We start from the raw sequence: 27999 nt of genomic DNA, 5'->3' as shown, positions 1-27999 counted from the left end.
CTCAGACACTTAATAATTACCTAGCTGTGTGACCTTTTCACCCCATTGCCTTAGAGCGAGAGCGAGAGAGAGAGAGAGAGAGAGAGAGAGAGAGAGAGATACAGAAGATAGAAGTAAGACCATGTCCCAGAAGATCCAGAAGATGACTCAGACCCTGGTAGGGCCCTAAAAAAATAATATTGGGAGGATAAAAGTTCAGGATGAGCAGAAGGTGGCAAGGGAAACTTGTCATAGACAACTAAAAAAGCTTGTCTTAAGGTTTGGTTTTTGTCGTTTTGGCATTGGGAGGAGGAGGATCAAAAAAGAGACCAGACTTTTGCTTGGGTTGGGTGGTACAAGGAAGTACAACACTAAAGAAGCCATTGTTGCTCAATTCTTGCTTTGTTTCTCTCCTCTCTGTTCAGGAAAATGACCTTTCTATTAGAAGTGACAGAATAAAAATGGTTACCAGGGAGAGAGTAAGAGAAGGCGAGAAGGCCTTTTTGCATGTGAGTCACCTGACCCAGATGAATCACATTCTTAGGTCTGTAAAAAACTACCAGATGTGGTACACTGGCAATTACATGGGAAAGACCTTGGAAACAGGAGAGGTAGCCCGTGATTTGAGGAGGATATTTGCCCCCATTTTTCAAAAGAAAAGGAAACAATCTGCAAACCATATGTTAGTGAGCTTGATGCTGATTCCTGTGGAAAATTGAGTAAGGGGAAGGCTGATGAGTATCCTGAAAGAAAATGTCAGGAGCTAGCATGGCAGCTTCATCAACAGGTCAGGCCAGACCAACCACATTTCCTTTTTTGATCCCATGACTAAACTAGTAGATAAGGAAAATGCTGTTGATAGATCTTACCTGGACTTAGCCAAGCTCTCAGTAAATGTCTCATTATTTGGGGGAAGGAAGTAGATAAGGAGATATGGATTAGACAATCACAGAGTTGGTATGTTCAGTTCAGAGTAGTTATTAGTGACTGGTGATCTGCAGTGGAAACCCCCTGGGCTGCTTAATGCTTATCAGCAACCTGGATAAAGGGGTAGACAGATGACACCAAGCTAGGAGGAAGGGACCACTACCCCACCAGATGACCCTGTCAGCATAAAGAACTGAAGGTGTGACTGACCCCAAGCCTGAGATGAAGCAGCTTCAGTCCAGGACTACTTTCAGAGAAGCAGAGCCACTGAATCTGTGGAGTTCATAGTTGTGGCTCCTCATGACATCTCCTCTGGAGTAGGTGCCAGGCCTAAGGATATTGAATGAGGAGGTGACACTGCTGATGGCTGGTCCTTGTGATGTCTCCTCTGGAGTGGGCTCCAGGCCTACAAAAGGCCATTAGATAAGGAGGTGACACCATCTGAAGGACTGTGTTCAATGCAGGACACCAGGCCTGAGAAAGGTATTGATGAGGAGAAGGTTCAGGACGGGGAAGGTCTGAGGGCCATGAAATGTTCTCATTATGAAGAAGAGAAGATTCAGGGGTATATAGGATCTACCTTCAAGTTCTTGAACAACTGTGGCACAGAGGAAGGAGATGTTAGCGCTATTCTGTGTGGCTCCAGAAAGCAGAAGCAGCATGATGGAGATAGACTGAGAAGAGGTCATCTGTCTTTCTGTTGAGGGTTTCTTGGCCACAGGGGGAAGCTGGCCCAGAGTATGTATGTGGGTAAGGGGAGAGTATCTTGGGAAGGGGGAGGAGAGCTCCTCCTCCTTGGACCACTCTCCACAGAAGTTGGATGAGTGTTGAGCTGTTATACTGAGGTCCTTTGTTTCACTGAGGTCCCTGACAAATTCAAGGATTCTATGAACAGAAGCAGGGAAATCTAGGAGCATTGGCTGGCAGAGTGGTGGGGAGACTGAATGTATGGAGCTGAACTCAGCCCTGGGAAGAGAAATGTCTCTGGGGGAAGGGAGCTGTGCCACTGGAAGGAGAGGGGCTTTGTGCCATTACCCAGTGGGGCTCACCCCTCCCCTTCCCCTTCAGTATTCCTGAGACTATTTTCATGACATCTAATGAAGGCTGCTTGGTCCCAGTCTTTGTTGCCAGAGATCCAAAGGGGTATTGAAAGGGACTAGAGGAAGATTGGAAGTGCCTGGGAAGATATCTCAAGCACCAGAGGACCTGCTGCATCCAGCCCAGGGGCTTGGGGTGGCCAGAAGACTAACAAAGGAGCAGAACATGCAGCTGTCCAGACCTGGGGTTCACCTGCTGGCTGCCTCCCCTCTCTACTCCAATCCACCAAGGGATGTTCCCAACAGGAAAGTGTGACCATATTGCTACACACACACACACACACACACACACACACACACACACACACACAGTAAACTCCAAGCGCTCTCATAGCTTCTAGAAGTAAATACTGCACATTCTGTGACCTTCAAAGCCATTGATGACTTGACCCCACTCCTGCCTCTCTGGGATTTCTCCACTTGCTCTTTTCCATGCAGTTCCACCAACCTCCTTGGGACATTTTGCCTGGCCACTCCCATGCTTCCAAGGCTCTCCCTCTCCAGACTTCCCCAAATTCCCTCAAGTCTCAGCTCTCCTGTAGGGGACTTATCCTGATCACCTTGCCAGTGTCACTGACAAAGCTTCTGAAAGCCAAAGCTGAACTTTCCTTCGACATTGTGCCAGTGAACCGGAGAAGCTTGGGCTGCCCGTGCCCTACCCTGGCCTTTTCCTTGTGACTTTCCTAGGTTTATGATTTGTTCAGAGCAGCATAGAAGCCTGTGCATCCCAGACAAGGGGGCAGGCAACCACTCTCAGACACTGGCTAATGCTTCCTCTTCTAACTAAAAGAGTTCCCTGATCTTTCTGTTGAGAGGGATTTTTCATGGAATAGTCCAGGATTCTTGGGGGGTCCCCACTGGGCATTTATGTCCTGGAACCTCAAGAGCCCCTTGACAGCCCAAACAATGGGGTCCTCTTCCTGCTGGGTGCCATTTTAGCTCCAAGGGTAGAGGGCCTGCCACCAAGCTGGGAGGTAGACCTTGGGAGTCTATAGGTCCATTCTGGGATTAAATCCTGTCATCTCTCCAGCAAAGCAGAAAAGAAGCCTGGTGACTCCTGTGTTTGCTGTAGCTGTATTCCTCAGTCATGTTTAAAGTTGTATGTTAAAAATGCTCAGGAACCTAATGACAACAGCAACAAAACCCTGCCTGAGCTCTCAGGCTCTGGTATGCCTCTCCTAGAGGACTTTTCAAGCTGTGATGGATGGATCATCATTCAGAGGAATCTGATTCCTCATTTTTAGCAATTTTCAACAACAAATGCAAGTGTTCAGTTGCAAAAGTTCATTAATATTTGATTTCAAAATTCCTATTTCTTGCTAACTATAGTAATTAGAAAAGAAAAAGCAATTTGCTAAAAAGCAAAACTAGATTAGGCAATGAGGAAATAAAACTATCACTCTTTGTAGATAAATGATGGTATACTTAGTGAATCCTAAAGAATCAACTAAAAAACATTAAATAATGAAAAACTTCTGCAATGAGACCAAATATAAAACAAATCCACATATAAATCCATCACATTTCTATATACTATCAATAAATTCAAATATCAAGAGATAGAAAGACAAATTCCATTTAAAACAACTACACAAGAGGCGGGCAGCTAGGTGGCATAGTGGATAGAGCACCGGTCCTAGAGTCAGGAGTACCTGAGTTCAAATCCAGCCTCAGATGCTTAATAATTGCCTAGCTGTGTGACCTTGGATGAGTCACTTAAACCCATTGCCTTGCTAAAACCAAAGAAAAAAGAAAAGAAAAGAACTAAACAGTATAAAGTAATTGGCAGTCTACCTGCCAAGACAAACTCAGGATTTTTATAAACACAATTACAAAATGTTTTTCCACACAGGTTAGATCTAAAGAACTGGAAAAATATTAATTGCATAATATAATATTATAGTTCTATCTAAATCTGCTTACTCAATGCCATACCAACTAAACTATCAAAAATTATTTTATAGGGCTAAAAAATATTAAATTCATCTGGAAGAACAAAAGGTCAAGAATATCAAGGAAATCAATGAAGAAAAAAAATGGGGAGGAAGGTTGACCTAGCCATATCAGATCACAAACTATTTTATAATAGCAATCATTAAAACTATCTGGTACTGGCTAAGAAATAGAGTGGTGATCTGTGGAATAGATTAGGTACACAGAACATTGTAGCCAAGGAACATATTGATTTAATGTTTAATAAACCCAAAGATCCAAGCTTTGGGGATGAAACTCATTATTTGAATTTCTGGAAAAACTGTAAAACTGTATGACAGAAACTAGGTATAGACCAACATCTCACCTCACATACTAAGATTAAGTCAAAATAGGTCATTAGACATAGAGGGTGATACCATAGGCAAACTAGGGGAATATGGAATATTTTACCCTTCAGATCTATGGATAAGGGAAGCATTTAGGACCAAACAAGATACTGAGAGCATTACAAAATGCAAAATGGAAAATTTAATTATATAAAATTTATAAGCTTTTGCACAATGTGACCAAAATTAGAAGGAAAGCAGAAGAATGGGGGAAATTTTTTAATAAAAAGTATCTCTGATAAAGGTCTCATTTCTCAATATATAGAGAACTGAGTAAAATGTGTAAGAATATGTTGTTCGTTGTACACATTAGTAACAACATTGTATGATGATCAACAATTCAACAATGATGGATTTAACTTCTCTAAGCAGTTCAGTGACCAAGAACAATTTTAAGACTTATGATGGATGTGCCATCCACATCCAGAGAAAAAAATTGGAGTCTGAATGCAAAGCAAAATAAAACTATTTTCACTTTTTAAACCTTGTTTTATATATTTTTCTTTTTTCATAATTTTCCCCTTAGTTCTGATTCTTCTTTTAAAACATGCCTAATATGAAAATATGAAAAACATGATTGTACATGTATATCAGATTACTCACTGTTATGGGAAGGGGAAGGGAAGAAAAGGAGGTAGAAAAAGGTGGAATTCAAAAGTTTAGAAAAAGATGGTGAAAACTCTCTCACATGTAATTGAAAAGAAATTTTAAAAAAAGAATATTATTTCCCAATTGATAAAATGATCAAAGGATATGAACTGGCTGTTTTCAGACAAAGAAGTCAAAGGTATCTTTGCTCTACTGATTAGAAAAATACAGATTAAAACAATTCTTGAGACACCACCTCACCAGTCAGATTGGCCAATATGACAAAAAAGGAAAATTTTTTGTTTTTTGGCAAGGCAATGGGGTTAAGTGACTTGCCCAAAGTCACACAACTTGGTAATTATTAAGTGTCTGAAGCCACATTTGAACTCAGGTACTCATGATTCCAGGGTCGGTGCCCTATTCACTGTACCACCTAGCTGCCCCCAAAAAGGAAAATGTTGAAGAAAATGTAAGGAAATTGGAACACTAGTTCCTTGGTGGAATTGTGAATTCATTCAATCATTTTGGGGAATAATTTAGAACTATGTGCCCAAAGAGTTATAAAAATGCACATGTCCTTTGATCCAGCAATAACAAAGAGATCAAAAAACGGGAAAAAACCTATTTGTATAAAAGTATTTTTAGCAGCCCTTCTTTTGGGGACAAAGAATTGGAAATTAAGATTGTGCTCTAAAAAAGAACAAGAAGGATGATTTCAGAAAAGCCTTGAAAGGCTTACATGAACTGATGCAAAGTAATGTGAGCAGGACCAGGAGAATAATATTGTACAATGATCATCTGTGAGAGTCTTCCTATTCTCAGCAATACAATGATCCAAGAAGATTGATGGTGTCTTTATAGACTGAAACTATACTATTTTTCTCTTTCTTTCTCTCTTTTTTAATTTGAGTTTTCTTCCACAAAATGACTAATAGGAAAATGTTTTATATGATTCTACATATATAACCTATATCAGATTGCTTCCTGTCTCAGGGAGGGGTTTGGAAAAGGATGGAGGAGTAGAACTGGAACTCAAAACTTAAAAAAAAAAGAATGTTAAATTATTGTATGTGTAATTGGAGGAGAATAAAATGTTATTTTAAAATTAAATTAAGACTCGCATCGTGGCTACAGAAAGTGGAGGTGTTCCTGAGCAGCCAAGGAGGAAACGCCCCTGGACAGAGAACTTCCTAACTTGAGCTCCTGTTTGTTACTGCTCCATGATTCTTCATGGCTGACAAGAAATTAGTAGTGGTTTTTGGAGCAACAGGTGTCCAAGGTGGTTCAGTTGCCAAGACTCTGCTGGAAGATGGGACATTCAGAGTTCGTGTGGTGACTCAAAATCCTCAGCAGAAAGCTGCCAAATTGCTAAGAGTCAAGGTGCAGAGGTGGTGCAAGATCAGGATGATGAGAAGAGCCTGGAGCCAGCCCTGGCAGGGGCCTATGCAGCATTCATTGTGACCAACTACTGGGAGAATCTCAACCAGGAGTAGGAGATTAAGCAGGATATACTCCTGGCTGATCTGTCCAAACTCCTGGGCTTGAGTTATGTGGTCTACAGTGGACTGGAGAATGTGAAGAAGCTGACAGGTGGCCAGCTGATAGTCAGACACTTTGATGGCAAAGGAGAGGTTGAGGAATACTTCCGGGCGGTGGGCATACCAATGATCAGTGTCCAGCTGCCCTGCTACTTTGAAAATCTTCTCACCTACTTCCTACCCCAGAAAGCCCCTGATGGAAATTGTTACTTGCTGAGTTTGCCCATGGGGGATGTCCCCATGGATGGAATGTCAGTGGACGACCTGGGGCCTGTGGTGCTCAGCTTGCTCAAGTCTCCAGAAGGCTACGTGGGTCAAAATATGGGACTTAGCATGTGCAAGCACACAGCTTCAGAGTATGCCTTCCTTCTCTCTAAATACACTGGGAAGACCATGCATGATGCCAAGACCTCACCAGAGGATTATGAGAAGCTTGGCTTCCCTGGAGCACAGGACCTGGCCAACATGTTCCATTTCTATACCATGAATCCAGACCGAGATGTGGAGCTGACTTTAAAACTCAACCCCAAGGCCAGGACTCTGGAACAGTGGTTAGGGCAGCACAAAGAAGCTTTTGCGGTCCTGTGACAACTTTCTACTGCTATACAGTACTGTGCCACCATAATCCAGTATTTTAGCAATTAGCTTGTGCTGGTTTTTTTGTTTTGTTAATTGTTTGAAGGCCATTGTACTTAACTGAAGTTGCTAAAATAAAATGCCTTGTTTCTAAAAAAAAAAATTAGATTAAATGTAAAAGAAAGGGGTGGAGTCAAGATGGCAGAGTAAAGTCAGGGACTAGTCTGAGCTCTCTCCCAAACTTCTCCATTTACCTTTAAATAATGACTAACCAAATTCTAAAGTGGCAGAACCCACAAAAAGATTGAGTGGAACAATTTTCCAGCCCAAGACAACTTGGAAGATCTACAGGAAATGCCACAGCAGAGCAAACTGGCTCCAGCCATCCAGGAACAGATCGCAGGCTGCCTAGGTCTCTGGAAGGGGCTGGGTCTTTGGCAGCAGTGGTAGTTTCCAGACCTCTCAGTTCAGAGATTGTCAATGACAGTTGGGAAGGTCAGCAAGAAAATGACTGCAACAGCATGAGAGCAGAGCCGGGTCTAGTGCAGGCCTCTGCACAGATCCAGCCTCACAGGACCAGGAGCAGGCCTGGGGAGTCACCAGGCAGCTGTTTCTGGAACACTAAGCCTACAGATGGTAAGGGCTTAAGGGGAGAAGTGCAGAGTCTCTTTGCTATCCCTGAGACAGGACTCTGTTGCTTTGTTTATACTCAGATCGACGTCAAAATCTGGGGCCCCACTCTCAGGAAAAGTTGCAGAAATACAACAGAGCTTATGGACTGCAAGGGAGCAGAGACCATGCTCATGGTTTCAGGACAGAAAGGAGGGCTCTCCAACTAGGAGAGCAGTTGGCCTCTCCCAAGACCTTGGAGGAACTGAGAACTTGCAGGACCCTCAGGGGAGGGAGAGGGGAAAGGTATAATTCCTGAAAATGGCTGCCAAAAAAACCTCAAAAGCATGGGACAATGCATCCTCCACCCTGGAAGCAGAGACCCACCTTAATAAAGAATTAAAATGAAGTCATAGACTGGGGAAATGAGCTAACAACAGAAGAAAAAAAATCCAACCATAGACAATTACTTTTATTCTATGAAGGATCAAAATACACACTGTGAACATAGCAAAGTCGATGCTTCTGCATCCACATCCTCTAAGAGAAATATGAATTGGTCTTAGGCTATGAAAGATTTTGAAAATCAAGTAAGGAAGGTAAAGGAAATATTGGGAAGAGAAATGAGAGTGATATGAGAAAATCATGAAAACCAAGTCAGCAGCTTGGTGAAGGAGATAAAAAAATTACTGAAGAAAATGACATCTTGAAAAACCATTTAAGTCAAATGGAAAAAGCAGTCCAAAAGCCCAATAAGTAGAAAAATACCTTAAAAGGCAGAATTGACCAGATGGAAAAGGAGATACAAAAGCTCTTTGAAAAAATAATTCCTTAAAATATTGAATAGAGTTAAGGTAAGCTAATGACTTTATGAGAAATCAGGAAACAATAAAACAAAACTAAAGTATGAAAAACTACAAGAAAATATAAAATAATTTACTGGAAAAATAACTGACCTGGAAAACAGAACCAGGAGAGATAATTTTAAAATTATTGGTTTACCTGAAAATCATGACCAAAAACTAACCTAGACATCATATTTAAAGAAATTCTCCATAGTACCCTGATATCCTAGAACAGAGAATAAAATAGAAATTGAAAGGATCCACTGATTACCTCCTGAAAGAACTTCCAAAATGGAAACTGCCAGCAATATTACAGCCAATTTCAGAACTTCCAAGTCAAGGAGAAAATATTACAAGCAGTCAGAAAGAAACAATTGAAATATCATGGAGCTATAGGCAGGTAAACCCAATATTTAGCAGCTTCTATGTTAAGGTCTCGTAGAACTTAGAATATGATATTCTGGAAGGCAAAAGAATTTGGAGTACAACTGAGAATCAACTACCTAGCAAAACTGAATGTACTCTCAGGAGAAACGATGAGTATTCAATGAAATAGGGGACTTTCAGACTTTCCTGATGAAAAACCCGGAGCTGAACAGAAAGTTTGATCTTCAAGTACAGGACTCAGGTAAAGCATAGAGAAGGTGGATGAAAAGGGCAAAATATGAGGGATTTAATGATGTTGAACTGCTCATATTCTTGCATGGAAAGATGATGCTGATAGCTCATATGAACCTTTTCATTTATTAGGGCAGTTAGAAGGAGCATATATAGACAAGGCACAGTTGGGAGGCATAATGTGTCAAAATATTGAGTTAATGGGGGAGAAAGGAATGTACTGGGAGAAAGCAAAGGAAGAGGTAAAATGGGACAAGTTATTTCACATAAAAGAAGCAAGGAAAATGGAATGTAAGAGGGGGATAAAGTGAGCCTTACTCTCATCAGAAGTGACTCAGGGAATGATATTCACAACTGGGTATAGAGGAAAATAGAAGAGAAAAGGGATGGGGGAAAAGGGAAGGAGGGTTTAGATAGAAGAGAGGGAAAATCATGGGAGAGGATAGTTAAATGCAACATTTTTGAGGAGGGACAGGGTGAAAGAGAGAATAAATGGGGTGGAGAGAATTGGATAGAGGGTAATACAGCTAGAAATAGCAACTGGGAAAAAATATGAAAGCAATTTCTTTGATGGATTTATGTTAAAGAATACCATCCATCCCAAAGACAGAGCTGATGGTGCCTGAATACAGAATGAAGCACTTTTTTTTTCCCTCACTTCATTTTTCTGATGGTTTCTCTTTCTTGGGGCGGCAGGGGTTTATGTTTACTTTTACAATATGACTATTGAAGTAATTTTTTCACTTTTTGCAAGGCAATGGGGTTAAGTGACTTGCCCAAGATCACACATTAAATGTCTGAGGCCAGATTTGAACTCAGGTCTCCTAACTCCAGGGCCAATGTCTACTGTGCCACCTAGCTGCCCCTTTAGTAATGTTTTTTAAAAAGTAAAATGGAATGTACATTAATAACATATCTATCAATATTAAAAAATGTGCCTAAACAAAAAAATCAAAAATTTATTGGTATTTTAATTAAACCAACTCAGTTTTTTTTTAAAAAAAAAAGGTAAAAGAAAATTCCTTTTTACAACCATGGGGGGGGGGGGTTTGTCCTTGGAGTACTTAAATGGTAGGAATTCTCCCTTTAGACCTACCTCTGAATATTGCACAATCTTAGGTTTCATAGTATCGTAGGGATTCAAAAGTTAACCACAATAATGATAATAATAATAGCAAACCTTTATCTATTGCTTACTGTGTGCTTAAGTGTATTGCAATCATTGGTCTTCACAACATCGGTGGTAGGGGCTATCATAATCTCCATTTTACAAGAGAGGAAACCGAGGCAAATGGGGTAAAGCAACTTGCCTAGGTCACACAACTAGAAAGTATCTGAGGCCACATGTGAACTGTTCTAAATGACTCTGTTGCATGCTTTATTTAAGGACCCCATCTAATCCAACCCACTGTCATTTTTCAAAGTCCAGAGTGCTAACCATTACACAATAGGACCTTCACCCTGCTGTCATTTTTCAAATGGAAACTGAGGCCTAGGGAAATTGAAGAGTATTGTTTGTGAGGCTTTGTTAAAACAAATTTTTGGAAATAAGCAGCAAGTCTAGAAAAATATTGGTATAAATTAAAGCCAGTTATTGTCTTTTTTGGGCTCTCCAGACTCATGAGGAACAAAAATCTGTCTTTGGACAGCTCGTTGACACCATTGCTGAGTGCCAATTGTTGAATTTTGCAGGTCTTAGCAAAAGCACCATTTGCAACCAACCTGGAGGAGGGGAACAAGGAATACAGTTACCTTGACAAAAAGAAGTCCATCCAATTAAAACTGACTCCTGAACAGAACGAGCTCAGGTGGGTCGTATGGTTTGGGGGGGGTGTTGTCCAGGGACCATCCAGGGAGCTGCATGACATATCCAAAGGGGCCTGTGACCCCAAGGGGGACTCAGTCTCCAAGTAGTCGCTGACCTCTCAGAAAGAAAATGTAAAAGGAGGTGGACAATGAGAGACCTGGTTGATATTTAGGTATTTTTCTGTAAAAACCCTTTTTCTCAGCTCATCTTCATTCACTCAGCAAAATTAAGCGCCTCCTGTGTACAAAGACATTGGGAGCTTCCTGCCTCCCCCAGCCTGCAGTCAAGGCACTCTTCACTCACCAACAGGACTTTTCTCTAGGATCCAGGCTCCCAAGAGGAGGACCCAACAAGCAGTCTCCATCAGCTTGGAGGGGCATCTCTAATGGAGCTCCAGGACATGGCTGGTGTAACCATTATGGGACGTCACATATTGTTTCTCTAGACAACCTAAAGCTTCCTCTCCACCCTTTGCCTTTCCTGGCAGGGCAGGAGGTTCCTCTGCTTTCCTTAGAAGCACAAGGGAAACTCTTTATTGTAGGTTAGAAGCACAAAACCAAATGCGTGACCCTATAAGGCCAGACACTGGAGACAGTTTCAACAGGCCAGAATGTGATGTCTGCCTGAATGCTGCCCTTTACAGAGGCTTGGCAGGGACTTGTACTGATTATCTAAAGGGCTGAGAGTGACCCAAGACAGACCCCAGAAAGAAACCCAGCAAAGAAAGCCCTCAGCTGTTATCCAAAGGCAGGTGGCTCTGCCACTAGAGCTAGCATCCTGAGTCCTTCTAGGCCATCCTTAAGTCCCCATATCCTGGTCAAGTGCAGGACTTGAGAGTCAGCAGTCACATCTCCACCCTGCCCTGGCCCTGTAATGCCCCCCCCCACAAAGAGACAGACAGTGCCTAGGGACCCGAGGTCATTACACCAATACACAGAAACATAAGCCTTGTGCTTCTTGGTGCTTCCCATCTATCAAGATGTTTCTCAAGAGAATGGGCACAGCTAAGGGGATTGTCCTATCCCTTGTGTCTTCTTAGAGCCTCCAAAGACAGGGAGATAGAAGAACGGATAAAACATCACATGGAGGTCTTACGTGAAAGAAGGAAGAAAGCCAAAGGAACGCCCCAGGAGGAGATGGAGAAAGCCACCCTTGACTTTGAGACTGTGTGTATCAAAGCTTGGACTGCTGAGCCTTCTTCCTGCCCAGGATGAGGCTTGAGCAGACAGTGTCTCACAAGGTTCCTGAACCCTACTGAGGTCCTTCCCTGACTAGAAGCAGGAAGCTTTGCTGGGTGTGAGGACTGAGTGTCAGGGTGCCATGGAAGTTGTGTGTGTCTGTGGGCATCTGCCCAGGTTTGGTCTCCACCACTCTCCCTTCTCCAGGGAAGGAAGGAAAGAAGCAGGAAGCTGGGTCTGAGGCTGCCCACTCTCCTCTCCTTGGAGAGGGGCCAGAATCCTGTCTATCTGCTTCTGAGGGAAGGTCATTCTAGGTAAAAACTGTACCCCAATCACCTTTCCTTAATGGGAAAGCTAAGAATGGGAAAGCTACAGAGCTAAGCCTTGAATCTCCTCCCACCAGATACCAGTCTCTCCATGAACTACATAATGAAGAGCAAATAAACCTATTTATCTACAGCAATAGCAAAATAGAAATCAGAGAAAGTCTATTGGGGTGAATCTGAACCTAATAGGAGTGGAGGGAACACCACTCATCAAGAGAAGCCATTTTTTGAAGTCCCTAGTGTAGTCAGTGGCAGGGGCATGGTTGCAACGACCTCTACATCAGCTACTTCCCAAAGAAGGAATGGAGGAGGCCAATTGAGGAGGGTCTGAGAGAGTAGCTGTGGACAGTGAAATGCCATTGCGGGGGTTGGGACCTGGGATCTACCTGGAGAAAAGGGTGGTTTATGAAAATGAATGTCAGATTAATGGAGACATGTCAAAAGGGTTAAAAGAGGTGGCCAGAGGCTCATTCTGAGGGGATAAGGCCTGGGTTAGAGCAGTGGTAACAGGCATAAAAGGCAATAGCCATCAGCACTGCCTAAAGGGCAAAGGGTCTCCAGTGATTCAAAGGTTGACTCTTGGTGATCAGCTGGCCTTGAGGGAAGATGAAGGACTTGGTTCTACACTTTTCTTACTGGATGGACTCATCCTTGACCTCCTTGTACAATGTCCAGGAGACTGAGGAGCAGAAGGACAGGAAGGGAGGTCAATGTGGTAGCTGGACAGCAAAGAGTGGGGAGTGGCACAGTCAGAGCTATAGGGAGCCATCTCAGGAAAGGGGTCCATTCAAGAGAGGGCCAAGGATGAGTGGCCAGAGAGAGGGAGCTATCCCTGAAGCCAGACAGTTGGACTGCTGAATGCTATAGAGATGCCCAGAGCATGGTGGCAAGATTTCACAAGAACTCTTGTCCAGTAGACCTTCCCTTGAAGGTCCTGGAGCATCTTCTTTGGTCCCAGAGTTAATCCTCTGCCATTCCCTATGGAAATCCCTTTTGGATTTGGCTCATTGTGGACACTGCCTTCATGAATGGAAAACCCATGAGCTCGAACACTGTGATTCTTGTTTTTGGCTGTTTGATGGACAAATACTCATCATTCAACTGAAACTTTTCTCTTCAGATAACTTGTTCAACTGTTTCAGTCATTTCTAATTCTCTGTGACCCTATTTGGAGTTTTCTTAGCAAAGATACTGGAGTGGATTGCCATTTCCTTCTCCAGCTCACCTTACAGGCAAACCAGGTACAGTGACTTACCCAGTCCCACAGCCTGGAAGATGAGTCTTCCTGACTCCAGGCCCAGCATCACCTAACTGCCCAAAGCTATTGATTGGGTCTTAATTGCCATATTAATGACCATTTCTCAATTTTCCTCTATCCCTCTCTTCTCCTCTCCAGGCTCTCCTCTCCTCACTGGTCGTGCCCATGAATGACTGGGATAGCAGAGCATTCTTTCCCTGACTCTTCTCTTGTCTCTCATTCTCCATGACTTGGGGAACTCATCAGCTCCCATGGATCTGGTTACCATCTTTATGCTGATGCTTCTTAAATCTCTCTATCCAGACCTCATCTCACTGTTGATCTCCACCTGCCTATTGAACACCTGGAACTAAATGTTTCATAGACAACTTAACAAAACTGAACTCATCTTTCCTTCCAAACCCTCCCCAAGTCCTGATTTCCTTCTTACTGTCTGATCTCCTCCCTCTCTCACCATCCAGTCTGAACCCAAAACCTGTCAGCGTCATCTTTTCTCTGTCCCCTCCTCACTCACCCTGGTACACATCCCCATGCCCTCACATCTGCCCACAGCAGGGTTTTTCTTCCCCAGGGCTCTCCTTATTCCATCCATCCTCCACTCATCTCTCAAGTCTGACCATTTTTCAATGAACTTCAGTGGCTCTCTATCACTTTCAGGACCAGATAGAAGAGCCTCTACTTGATATTCAAGGCCCTTCCTAAGCCAGCCCCTTCACCTTCTTTGCCACCATGTAGCCTTCAGTCCAGTGGCCCTGGTCTGGGGGCATCCTCTCTGGCTGCCCCTCCCTGGATGGCTCTTCTTCCTCCATTCTGACCACTGACCTCCCTGGATTCCTTTAAGTTCCCAAGAAAATCCCACCATTTAAGAAGTCCTCTGGTGCCTTCTCTCTGTGATGGATCTCCAGCTGATCCTGTTTACACCTTATGTATACAGTTGTTTGCCTGTTGTCTCCCCCACCATTGGAGGGGAGATTGGAAGCTCCTTGAGGGTAGGGCCTGGCCCACAATGGCCACCCAACTGACCCGTGTTTTCTTTCCATCCCACCCATCCAGGCCAAAAAATTGCATGAAGACATACGCAAGAGATACCTGAACTCTGACAGGAGAGAGTATCGCTTCACGGCTTTTACTGGAGAGCTGAATCTTCAATCACCCATATCAAAGCCCCATAATATATTTTTTAACATGAAATTTTAGGGATATGGGAGTTTTTACTGAAACTATTAATAGAATTGCCTCCCCCACCATCACAGAGCAGCTTCCAATGTGAAACTGTTGTGTTCTTTTTTCTTGGCGGAAAAATATTCAAATAATAAGTCATTATTTATTTCAAAGTCAACCTACAGTACATTTTTTCCCCATTGTGTTGCTTTTTCAAAGGTTTAAAGTGTTTTCTCTGTATTAAAATAAATGTTATGCTATTCACGATCCATGCATTTATTATTTCCACAAACAAAATTTCACAGCAATTTGATCAGGGTAAAGTCATTTTTAAATGTCAATAAATATATACCTCCTTGTTCTCAATTAGTTTAAGAGTTTTGTTCCAGGTAAATTATACCTTAGATTCCTGAAACAAGGGACAGCTAGGTGGCATAGTGGATAGAGCACCTACCCTGGAGTCAGGAGGACCTGAGTTCAAATCCATACTTAGACACTAATAGTTACCTAGTTGTGTGATCTTGGGCAAGTCACTTAACCCCATTGCCTTGCAAAAACAAAACAAAAGTTGCATGAAATGATAAAAACAATATGAAGATTTGACCACCAAAGAATCATAGAGTGGGGATTATGCCCCAGAATTAGGAACCAGCAACTGTCCTGATTTTCAAAAAAAGAGAAGGAAGGTCTCTGGAACCACATGCCAGTGCTCTTGCAGACTGCAGAACAGCATGTAAAATGCATAGGGGCAAGCAATAGTGATGCCATGAAGCTAACATGGGTTCAACTATCCTATGACCAATAACCAATGTACTAAATTCTGCTTATCCTCATTGGTGATGGGGTAAATGTGATCAGAGACACAGAGGCCAAGGAGTGGCTCTTCATTTCAGCAACAAAAGCTCTGGATGGGGTGGCTAGGTGGCGTAGTGGATAAAGCACCCGCATTAGAGTCAGGAGTACCTAGGTTCAAATCTGATCTCAGACACTTAATAAGTACCTAGCTGTGTGGCCTTGGGCAAGCCACTTAACCCTGTTTGCCTTGCAAAATGCCCCCCCCAAAAAGGCTCTGGAGACTCATGTGCACAAGATGGTAGTTAATGAGTTGTTGATGGGGGGGCGTGAGCCCCAAACCACAGGAGGGCCAAGCACCAGAGTGCCCCTGTCCAGGACCTGGCTTGCTCAAGGCCACAAAGCTAGGTCATTATTAAGTATCTAAGGCCAGATTTGAACTCAGGTACTCCTGACTCCAGTGTCGGTACTCTATTTACCAGGATCCCAGTGGTGTGACTCTCTGAACCAGAGTTTATTCCAACTGCATGACTTTCATGAACCAGGGAACTTCCTTGCCAAGATGGTGCATCATGATAGAAATATAATAGAAGAGACAATCTCCCACAGCCTGGCACTGAAATTCTGCAAGTAGGTTCAAGAATCCACTCCCACAGGGCAGCTAGGTGGCGCAGTGGATAGAGCACCGGCCCTGGAGTCAGGAGGACCTGAGTTCAAATTCGGCCTCAGACACTTAATAATGACCTAGCTGTGTGGCCTTGGGCAAGCCACTTAAACTCATTGCCTTGCAAAAACTAAAAAAAAAGAATCCACTACTGAGTGTACAACCAGGGAGACCACCCATCACTTGGCAAGAGCATTACATGACTGAAAAAAGTGGAGTGGTCAGGAGCATGTAGAGTGGTGGAAGCTTAAAGCTGCCCCCATTGTGTTGATGGTAGCACTGGTGGTTCAGTCATGTCTGACTCTTCATGACTAAAAGATTCTGCAGTAGTCCCTTTTCCAACTCATTTTACAGATAAGGAAACTGAAGCAGGCAGGGTGAAGTGACTTATCCAGGGTCACACAAGTGTCTGAAGTTGGATGTAAACTCAGGTCTTTCTGACTCTAGGCCCAGCTCTCTATTCACTGTACCTCCTGGCTGCCCTATGTTATCAGAAAATAGAAGCTCCTAGCTTGTTCTCTGGGTTGACCAAATCTTAGTCCACTTTAGAAGTCCACATGCTAGAACCCAGACAAATTGGGGCCTGTCCTGAGGGGGAACTGAGGCAAGAGACTCAAAACCAAAAGAGCAATTGCTCCCCTGAAGTCATTAGATGCTTTCTAACCTTGAAAAGAGAGACTGAGTGGGAGATAATACAAATCCAGTTGCAGACACTGTGTGACCTTAAGCAAGTCACTTAACCACTGTCTGACTATAAAATGGGAAATTTTTAAAAATACCTACTTCCCTGTTTGTAAGGATCAAATGAGATAATCATAAAGCATGTAGCAAAGTGGTGCTAGCAGTAGTAGTAGTAATAGTAGCAGTAACAACAGTAGTAGCATGGTAGTAATAGCAGAATACTAATAGGAGGAGGATTTGTAATAATAGTAGCAGTGGCAGCAGGAGTTACACTAGCAGTGGTGGTAGGAGTAGCAGTAGCTGCAACAACAGTGGCATGAACCGTGGCCTTCACAGGCCGGCCAAATATCCTGAGAGCTTGCCGTTATGTGGAGGGGGCCTGGCTCTCACTGGTTATCCTTTCTATCCCATGACCTCTTGTTGGTACTATGGTACAGCCAAGAGGAGAGAGGATGGTCAGTCATTGCAGACACAAGGGCAAATCCAAGAAGGATGAGGAGGAAGAAAAGGCTAAATTATTGTGGGTTTAGAAGAGAAGGGAAGGAGAGGAGGCAAACCAGAGTACTAGAAAATTACTTCCTTAGTCTCCTTAAAATTGGGTCATTCCAAATTGAGACTCCTTTCTATCCCCTGGGTCTGCCTCATTTCCATTGGTGCTATTTTTCTTTCCTTCAGAAAAATGTTGGGGACTAAGTTGGGAGAATGCAGAGGTGGTGACTTTATCACTCACGGAAAAGAGTCTTTGTTTTATGGATTGCCATGACCAAGGAATCTATCCCCAACTGACCAGACTACTCGTAATGAGTCTCTTTATCCATACCTACAGGATACCAAAGGCTGGCACTAGTATGGTAAAACCACTATGGTGGGGTTTGTGTTCACTGGCAAAATCATCAGGAGAAATGCTTCCATGTCCTAGTAAGGTATGAGAGCAAGATTGGGAGAGACTTAGAGGTGTCTTAGAGTAGTGGAGGAACGGAGAGTGGCAGGAGGAACAGATTTATCTGGTCAAAGACTAGAACTGGAAGCAGTGGGGAAAATGAGGCCAAGAAAATCAATCTTCCTAAGGATTAGCCTTGTTCTTGTTACTGTTCTTATAACTTGTCCTTGTTACTGAAGAAGACCAAAATGACATTGCTATGTTTGAGAAAAATTACAGTGTGTCTGACTGTGAGTGATCAAACCAATATGAGCTCAGAATCTTCTACCACAGGTCAGGCACAAATAATCCAGGGGAACCCTGGCTTGTTTACTTTTAACTTATAGATGCCATGTTTCCTTTGAGCTGCTTCCATTCTGCCTACCTCATAGAGGGCAGCCCCTCACTGATGATGGCACACCATGCTGGGTGATCCTGATCCAATGTCTCCCATGCCATACAATCAATTCCAAAGTTCTTAAGAGAGAGACCTTCAGGGAGTCTCAATAATGCTTCTTCTGACTCCCTTTTGAGCACTAGCCCTGGGTGAGTTCTCCATAAAAGTCTTCTGGGCAAAGTGTCCATCCAGCAGTCTAACAATGTGTCCAGCCCATCTTAGTCATGTTCTCTGCAATAATGTTGGAAGGCTTGGCAGTTTAGCTCAAGAAAGGCCCTCAGGGTCTGGTGTCTTCTCCTGCCAGATAGATCTTTGGAATCTTTCTAAGACAATTTAAATGGAAGCGATTCAGTTTCCTGACATGGCACTGGTAGACTATGCAGATTTCACAGGCAAATAGCAATGAGGTCAGCACAACGGCTTCGGTCTGGCAGTCAGTCTAATACCTCTTCTCTCCCACACTTTCTTTTGGAGCCTCTCAAATACGAGCTAGCTCTGGCATTGTGAGTGTCAGCCTCATTGTCCATGTGAACCTCCTTGGAAAGGACACTGCCAAAGGAAGTGAACTTGTCCACAGTCCTCAGAACATCTCCATTTGCTATCATTGATGGTTCCACATGGATGATGTGGTGCTGACTGAGAGAGCCCTTGGGTTATCTTGGTCTTCATTGTTAGACTAAATGAGCACAAGTTTAGACTAAGTTTAGACTAAAATGAGCACAAGCAGCAGAGAACCAACCCATCCTTTGTGGCAACTCAGCGTCAGAAGCTGCATATAATCATCTGCAAACAGAAAATCCTGCACCAACTCTCTCTCCACTTTGGTCTTGGTTTGTAGCCTTTTCAAGTTGAAGAATTTGCCATCATTACAGTAGCTGACCTTGAAGCCATGTTCGTCCTCAGTAAAGGCAACTGATAACATGGCTGAAAACATCATGCTAAAAAGTATGGGAGCAAGGACACATCCTTATTTCACCCCACTGGGGACCAGGAAATCTTGAGAGCATCATCCACTCTCCAGAACCCAAACGTGCATGCTATCATGGAACTAACATACTGGTGAACCTCTCCAGGCAACCAAATTTTGACATTCCATTAAACCCTCATGACTTGTGGTATCAAAAGCCTTGGTCAGATTGTCTACAGACTTCTGTTCTGTTCCAAGCATTTTTCCTAGAGTTGCTGGGTAGAAACCCCATATCGACTGTTCCTTGAACCTTTCTGAAGCCACACTGGCTCTCAGGGAGGTGACCATCTTCCAGGTGAAGGATCAGCCTATTGAGAAGGACTCTGGCAAGAATCTTACCACCAATGACTAAAAAGAGAAATACCCCATGATTGTGCCAAGACAATCTCTTCCCTTTACTTTTTTTTAGGTTTTTTTTGCAAGGCAGATGGGGTTAAGTGGCTTGCCCAAGGCCACACAGCTAGGTAATTATTAAGTGTCTGAGACCGGATTTGAACCCAGGTACTCCTGACTCCAGGGCCGGTGCTTTATCCACTGCACCACCTAGCTGCCCCTCTTCCCTTTACCTTTAAAGAGATGGATGGTGGAGGCATCCTTGAGTTCTTGGGGGATAACCTCTTCATGCCAAAAAACCTGGAAAATTTCAGTCAGAGCTGCTGGCTGTTTCACTGGACACCTCCAACAGCAAGGAGGTCACCACAATCCAGTCAGGCACTTGGAGTTGAAAGAGTCCTTCCCATCCACCCATTTCAGCTTTTCCAGGAATGAGGGTTCCTGTTCTGCTATCCCTAGTAAGTGGTCAGCCAGCCATCAGGAGCCCCTTGGAACAGCCCCAGTCTGGGTCTCTTGTCTGCTCCTGGTTTGGCCCTCAGAGAGGGGGGTCCATGTCTTCTGCACAAGAATTGGATCAAATGACCTTGGAGTCCCTGGTCCAAATCTAGGCTTCTGGGACTCTGAGGTTTCTTCAGCCCAACCAAAGGGAGAAGAGCCTTCCTCTTGTTTTTTGTAGAAGGACTATCTCTCCTGGGTTCTTTCTATTCACAGAATCTGGGCTGGGCCTGTTTGGGCCATTATCCCAGTGTTTCCAGGCTTTGCTGGTTCTTGAATCAAGTCCTGGGCAGGGGCACTCTGGTGCTTGGCCCTCCCTTGGTTTGGGACTTTAAAAGCCTTGCCTAAAGTCTGAGGAGGCCATCCTGACACCCCACCACCCCCAATGCTGTTGTCTTCATTTCTCTTTTATGGTTCTTGTGCTGATCTCCAGGGCACCCATACCTTGATTGACCTGAGGCAGGATGCAATTGGGAGGGTCAGGCAGGTAGGTCAAAACAAAGAATCCTTTTCATGGCAATATGGCTGTTTTTGACCAGTCCAATCTGCTCCCTTGTTAGGAGTCTTTGAAATCCTGTCTTCCTGTGATATCTAATTGATTGTCCTGGGGACTCCCTCCCAATGACACAGGGATAGATGTTCCCTTTCCTCCTCCCCCTTCCCCTTATCCCTCTCACCAGACCTGGAAGAATGGCACCCACCACCCTGCCTCAGAGCCAGAAGTGAGGGCCATCCAGAGAGGCAATGCCAAGGGCTTGGATCGTCTCTTCATGAAGCCTAAGGTCAAATTTCCTTTGTTGATTGAAATACAATAGGAACAACAATCATAATTCAAATGCCAATGGGCTAAGCACCCTATCAATAGAATGGCACTGGATGCTCCCAACAGTCCTGGCAAGGCCCTCTATGGGCCTGCTTGGGCCTGCACTCCAGCAGCCCCTTCAGTTTTTCACAAGATTGCTGTTTTTGAAATTCCTTCTTAAATTTGGTTGCTTGATTTCTCCCCCTCCACCAAACTCAGGCATAATAAGGGCCACCTTGCTCTTGATAAGATTTGCTTGGACCCCCAGACTGAAGTACATTTTTTTCTTTTTCTCTCACTTTATTTTTCTTGAGGTGGGGGGAGAAGGAGGATTAGGGTTGTTTTTACAAGACTATTGTAGTAATGTGAAAATTAATGAATTAATTAAATGTAGAAGAAAAAACAAATCAAATTTTAAAAAAAGATTTGCTTGGACCCCATTAACAAGAGGAGACTGAAGAAGAGATGCATGTTCTCCCCACAAACATACTGCCTAATGATTTCTGGGGCTGCTTCTGGCTATTTGCTGCATAGATCTAATTCCCAAAAAAACTGAGAGAGCCCCGAAGACCAGAAGAGCTGATGGCCCGACCCGCCATGAGATGACTTCTTTTTTTTTAGGTTTTTGCAAGGCAATGGGGTTAAGTGGCTTGCCCAAGGCCACACAGCTAGGTCATTATTAAATGTCTGAGGCTAGATTTGAACTCAGGTCCTCCTGACTCCAGGGTCAGTGCTCTATCCACTGTGCCACCTAGCAGCCCCATGAGATGACTTCTGATTGCACCCCTCCATTAACCGGGGAGCCGCTTGAGGGAAGGGGCTCTTTATTTTCACTGGCCATCCTGGTGCCAGTTTACTGACTTGGTGACTTGACCTCTACAGGATGATGACCAAGATAAATGTCCTATGGATCCTGCAGAGAGAAGTCCAGAAGTGAAGGACAGCAGGGGGCAGCAGAGGGCCGGCCAGCTCAGACTGGCCTTGACTTGATTGGTCCTCCCTGGGATGTAGCTCTGAATTAATTCCCTGATGGAGGAAGCCACAGGTTCCTGGAAAGGGACCCAAGAAGCGTTGTATGCAGGGCAGCCAGGTGGATAGAGCACAAGCCCTGGAGTCAGGAGGACCTGAGTTCAAATCCTGCCTCAGACAATAATTACCTGTGTGACCTTGGGAAAGTCATTTAACTCCATTGCCCTGCAAAAACCAAAAAAAGAAAAAGATAAAAAAGAGCTGTGTATCTGTGGGGTGGTAGGGAGGGGGTTGCTCTCAAGGACCAGGAGTTGGGAGAGGGAGAAGTCCCCTCCTCTAGAATGACCAGTTAGACCAGGGGACTAGGCACCTAGACCCCAATGGCTCACCCAGACTAGGGTCCCTGAGGCCAGGCTTCAAAGTTTTACCAGATCCCCCTCTCTAGTAGTAGTGGTCCCACCTCCAGTGATTTTCTGTTGTCTTCTCTAGGAATAGGCAAAATGCCCCAGGAGAAGGCAAAGTCCTTGTGGGGGGGCCAAAATCTTGCCCACCAGTAGATGAAGGATAAATACCCGTGTGTGCTTGCTTGGGGCTCTTGATCTCCCCGGGCCAGTGCTTTGGCACTTTAGTGGCTCATTTCTCTCTAGGATTGAAAATTTAATCTCAAAAGTCCCAACCACCAGTGGGGCTGGAGTCCAGGTGGAAGACACCGACAATTTCTAACATAAGGAGAGAGGTTAAGTATGGTGGAGACCAAAGAAATGGAATGGCAAGACCCAGACAGATAAGTCATTGAAATCTCTGAAGGAAGCCAGAACCTGGGGGGGGGGGATGCTGAGGGGACCTCAGGAAGTCAGGAAGAAGGGCAACTGGCCCCTGACAGGGGCCCTACCCACAGTTTCTCATGGCAAAGCTGCACCATTGGGAATCAGGAATGAAGACACTTAGGAAACTCAAGATCAATTGTCTCCATTGGGTTTGGGGGCTGCCCCAAATGTTCAGGGCAGGCTCAGCTCTCCAAGTTTCCTGGCACCAATGAAAGAAGGAGCATGGTTAGCTTTGGAGACAGAAGCGTTCACATTAGGTCCTTCCATGACAGGTTAGGGCAGAGATCTTCCCTCTCTGGACCCAGGTTCCTCCTCATGGGACAAGGGTCTCTACCTCCATGACCTTGAAGGTCAAGTCTAGGATTTCCACATTAAGCTATAGTTATTTCCTTCTGGCAGACATGTCCAGTGGTCCTGGAGTCCCTGGCTGGGGGTGGGGGAGCAAATTTTATGTTTTAGAGAAGAAATCCAAGGTCATTAGAGGGGCAGGGGCTTCCCCAAAACTCCTAGTTGCTGGAAGATGAAACAGGTCCTTGGCCTTTCCAGAAGGGAGACTGGCCCCTGTGGGCCATGCTGGGGAAGGCAGATGGCACTGCCCCTGCCACTCAGTCTGGCTTCTCAATCCATCATGCCTCACACTCCTGAGAGCCACGTCATCTCCTGCTCCAGTTCCCTTCATGCCCACAGCCAGGATCCTTCAGAAACATCACTCCCACACGTGAGGCTCCCAGGTAGGTTCTCTTTCACTTCACTTTCCATATGACCATGTCCCCAGGGCAGGCCTCTTGACAGGTCTGCCATGGAAATGGGGCACCATGCCCCCCCCCAGCCTCCCCAGACTGCAACAGATAGAGGAGCTCCCATGCATGCCTGCCCCATGCTGGAGACATAAGGAAGAGTGAATCAGGGACCCCAGACTCAGGGAATGGACTGTCTAGGAAGGATGCTGGCCCATTCACTGGTGTAGGTGTCCTACCAGGGAGTCAAATGTGGAAGGGGGCCCCAGGAAACAGTTTATCCCCTCAGTCAAAAGATGAGGCAACCCAGATGAGGAGAAAAGGAGGAATGTTCAAGGTTTCCCAGACCTCTGTTTTGTCATCCACAAAATGGTGACAGTGATTGTTGCATGAGTCTAATGCATGGTCAGACCCTCTAAAATGGTGCTTCGACACATGGAGGAAACCGGGGTGCTGCTTCCAGGAGAAAAAGGATGATATGTTAGGGATGAACCACTAGGGGGCACAATGATGATGATGATGGTGATGATGGTGATGGTGATAGAGATGATGATGTCTGTCCTTAATTCTGGGAGACCATGACATGAAAGAGGTGATGCCATGGCATGTATGTGAACTGGATTGAAGTGAAGGGGGCTGTACAAAGTCACCAGCCTCCCCTTGAGCCATCTAGGTCCAGAGGCCAGATAGGAATCAACAAGAATCCAGATGGCCCTGGAGTCGGGAAGACTCATCTTTCCATTTTAAAGACTCCAACCCCATTTCAGATACTCACTCCTTAGGTGAACCTGGGTATAGCACTGAATCTTGTTTGCCTCTGTTTCCTTATCTGTAAAATGAGTTGGAAAAGGAAGTAGAATCAGAGCAAGTTGAATGGGGCTGAACAACAAGTGAGGGATGGGGACATGGAAGACCCTCCCTATGGGATCATGGTGTAAGCCTGCAATGGCACATCCCAAAGGACCCCCAACTCCAGCTCCAATCTCTGGAGCATCTCAGTCACTTTTTCCCTCTGGGGCCTCCAAGCTTGGGAGAATAGAAAAGCTGGAAGAGTGAGCCACAGGCAACTGAGACCCATCCAACCTTCCATGGATGCCCCCAAAGGACCCCCAGCCTCCTGTCCTGCCATGTTTACATCCTTCTGTAAAAGTTAACCGATTGGCCCCTCTCCCATCTTGAGAGGTGAGCCTTTTTATTAATATGTCTTAATTTAAAAAAAGCATTTTAATCACAAAATAAGTTAATCAATCCTAGGGAGACCAATGGGACTAAAGTACTAGTCACTGCCCCCCTAACAAATGGGGGAGCAAAGACCATCTCATCTACTCTGGATTTGCCCCTGGACCTCTGAGAGGAGCCACTGGCGTCCCAGCTTCAGGGAAGTGGACAGAGCGAGCAAAGTGATGGGAGGGTCAAGAAGGAGAGCCGGAGAAGCAGGCAGTGTTGTTATTGGAAGAGTGTAGGAAGACAGGAGAGGGGGAGGGGGAGGAGGAGGAGGAGGGGAGGAGGGGGAGGGGGGGAGGAGGGGGGAGGGGGAGGAGGGGGGAGGAGGGGGAGGAGGAGGGGGGAGGAGGAGGGGGAGGAGGAGGGGAGGAGGAGGGGGAGGGGGGAGGGGGGGAGGGGGAGGGGGGGGAGGAGGAGGAGGGGAGGAGGAGGGGAGGAGGGGGGAGGAGGAGGAGGAGGAGAGGGGAGGAGGGGGGGAGGAGGAGGAGGAGGAGGAGGAAGAAGGGGGGGGGAGGAATAGGAGATCCAGATCACCCTCCAGGTGCTTCTGGTCCATTACTGGAAGGATACCTGCTAGGAGCAGTGGGGCAGGAGCCAAGGGGGCAGGGAAGCTGGGGCTGGGGAGGGAGCGGGGCTGGCAAATTGCTTTCCCAAACACAGAGAATAGTATTCAAATAGCAATGGCCCAAAGACCACTTAGAAGTTCCCTTTTTTGCTAGTGTCATCCAAGGGAACCTGAGGGGACACCTAGGCAGCAGCTCTGTCCCTCCCCAGGTGCTCAGCCTCACCTCTTGGGTGGGGTTTGGACTCAGACCCTCCCCCCCACCTTTGCTCTTCCTGTTTGACTCCTCACTTGCTTCCTTGCTTCTAGAACTTAAGCATAAGGAGGAACTTCCCTTAAGGTTAGAGAGAAGAAAAGGGCGGAAGGCCTGACTAGTCTCAAGAGCAGGGGGTCCAGAGCTGCTTTGGAAGCTTGGTAGTGGAGATTTCCCAGCCCCTGAGGATGGAGGGGCTGGCTCTAGAGCTCAAGCCCCTCTCAGCACCCCAGTTCTACTTAATATTCTAACATCAATAAGCATTTATTTGAAAAAGCAAAGCCAGAGCCAAGATGGTGGAGTGAAAGCAGGAACTTACCTGAGCTCTCCTCTAAACCCTCCAAATACCTTTGAATGACTCTAAACAAATTCCAGAATGACAGAACCCAGAAAAAGACAAAGTGAAATAATTTTCAGTCCAAGTCAACTTAAAGGTTGGCTGTGAAGGTCTTGTTGTTCCAGTCCCAGAAAACCAGAAGCAGGCCCTGGGAGTCATTGAATCAGCAAGGCAGCTTGTCAGAAGGCAATTTCAGGGGTCTCTTTGCTAGCACTGAGGCAGGACTTTGCCATATGCCAATCAGGGACACAGTCTGGGGGTCTCAGTCCCACGAAAAGAAGGAACAGTAGCCCCCTAGTGCTTGCTGCTTCAGGGGAACAGGGACCCTCCTCATAGTTCTGGGGCAGAAAAAAGGATTTGGGGTCACTCAGACTAGGGCAAAGACCAGAAGAGTAGAAATAAGAACCTCTCCTTAGTTGGCACCACCTTGGAAGGACAGAGGTGTCTCTGAAAGAGCTGCACAAGACTCAGTGTTCCCTCCCCCTGGAAGCACTCTACCAAAGAGTTAAAATCAGGTCATGGGTGGGGAAAATGAACAAACTGCAAAAAAAAAAAAAAAATCTGACCATAGAAAGTTACTAGATCACAAGGAAGAGCAAAACACACATTCACAAGAAGATAACAAAGGTAAAATTCCTACATCCAAAGTCTCTAAGAAAGAATGAATTGAAGCTCAAAAAAGATTTTGAAAAATTAAATAAGAGGGGTAGAGGAAAAATTAGAAAAAGAAATGAGAGGAATGCAAAAACAAATCATGAAGAAATGAGTCAACAGCTTGAGAAAGGGGACACACACACACACACACACACACACACACACACACACACAGAGAAAATAATATTTTTCAAAAATAGACTAGACAAATAGTAAAGATAGAAAAAAACCATTGAGGAGAAGAGTACCTTAAAAGTAGAATTGGCCAAATGGAAAAGGAGGTATAAAAAGCTCACCAAAAGAAAACAATTCCTTGAAAATGAGAATTGAACAAATGAAAACTAATTACTTTATTACTAATCAAGAAAAAAATTAAAAAAAAACAAAGAATGAAAAAATAGAAGACAGTCTAAAATATTGGACTGGAAAAACAACTGACCTGCAAAATAAATGCAGGAGAGATCATTTAAAACTTATTAAACCACCTCAAAGCCATCATCACAAAGAGTTCAGACATCACCTTGTAGAAAATTATCAAAGCTGTCCTGTTATCCTAGAACTAATAGAACTAAATAGAACTAAAATAGAAATTGAAAGAACCTACTGATCACCTCCTGAAAGAGATTCCAAAATGAAAATTCCCAAGAATATTATAACCAAATTTCAGAGCTCCCAGGTCAAGGAAAAACATATTGCAAGCAGCCAGAAAGAAACTGTACAAGTATCATGGAGCCACAGGAATGTAGGCCTTGGAATATAATATTCCAGAAGGCAAAAGCACTTGGATTACAACCCAAAAAAACTGAATATATTCTTTCAGGAGAAAAGATGGATATTCAATGAAATAGGGGACATTCAAATGTTGTTGATGAAAAGACTAGAGTTGATGGTGTAACTAGGTAGCATAGTGGATAGAGCATCAGCCCTGGGGTCAGGAGGAACTAAGTTCAAATCTGTCCTCAGACACTTAATAATTATCTAGCTGTGTGACCTTGGGCAAGTCATTTAAACCCATGGCCTTAAATAAATTTAAAAACATTAAAAGAAAAGGCCAGAGTTGAACAGAATATTTGATCTTAAGATTCAAGAGAAGCATAAAAAGGTAAACAGGAAAGTCTTAAGGGACTTAATGATGTTGAACTGTTTATATTCTTACATGGGAAGCTGATGTGGGTTACTCATGACAGCTTTCTCATTTATTAGGGAAATTAGAAGGAATATTTATAGATAGTGGGCACAGGTGTGAGTTGAATATGAAGGGATGATATCTAAAAATTAAGGGGTAAGAGAGGAATGTCCTGGGAGAAAGGGAAAGGGGGAGGTAGAATAGGGTAAATTATATCACTTTAAAGAGGCAAGAAAAAACTTTTGTGGTGCAGAAAAAAGCCAGTGAATGGACCTTACTATCATCAGAATTGTCCCTCCTCTCTCTGTCTCTTTCTCTGTCTCTGTTTCTCTCTCTCTCTCTCTCTCTCTCTCTCTCTCTCTCCCTCCCTCCCTTTTTACCCCTCCCCATCATTTTCTCCCTTTCTCTCCCTACCCCCCTTCCTACCCTTCC

At 44.5% G+C, this 27999-nt stretch overlaps 1 protein-coding gene and 1 pseudogene across 5 annotated transcripts in view; both read left to right on the top strand.

Annotated features, from left to right (window-relative positions):
• LRRC27 (leucine rich repeat containing 27) overlaps positions 1–15095 on the top strand; it is a 58677-nt gene extending 43582 nt beyond the window's left edge. For 4 of the 5 annotated variants that reach the window (XM_074232129.1, XM_074232127.1, XM_074232128.1 and 1 more), the window contains 3 exons: positions 10791–10906; positions 11945–12071; positions 14721–15095. In XM_074232129.1, coding sequence (XP_074088230.1) covers positions 10791–10906; positions 11945–12071; positions 14721–14864 — 387 coding nt within the window. In that variant the 3' untranslated portion in view covers positions 14865–15095. The remainder of the gene's footprint in view (positions 1–10790; positions 10907–11944; positions 12072–14720) is intronic. The other variant, XM_074232130.1, reaches the window with a different exon arrangement.
• On the top strand, positions 7–7908 carry LOC141520548 (nmrA-like family domain-containing protein 1 pseudogene; annotated as a pseudogene).
• Positions 15096–27999: the final 12904 nt, after the last annotated feature.

The sequence above is a fragment of the Macrotis lagotis genome, chromosome 4 (genome assembly GCF_037893015.1).
Source record: "Macrotis lagotis isolate mMagLag1 chromosome 4, bilby.v1.9.chrom.fasta, whole genome shotgun sequence".
Taxonomy (NCBI): domain Eukaryota; kingdom Metazoa; phylum Chordata; class Mammalia; order Peramelemorphia; family Peramelidae; genus Macrotis; species Macrotis lagotis.
The sequence above is the reverse complement of the archived record's forward strand: the minus strand, read 5'-3'. Positions and strand labels throughout refer to the sequence as shown.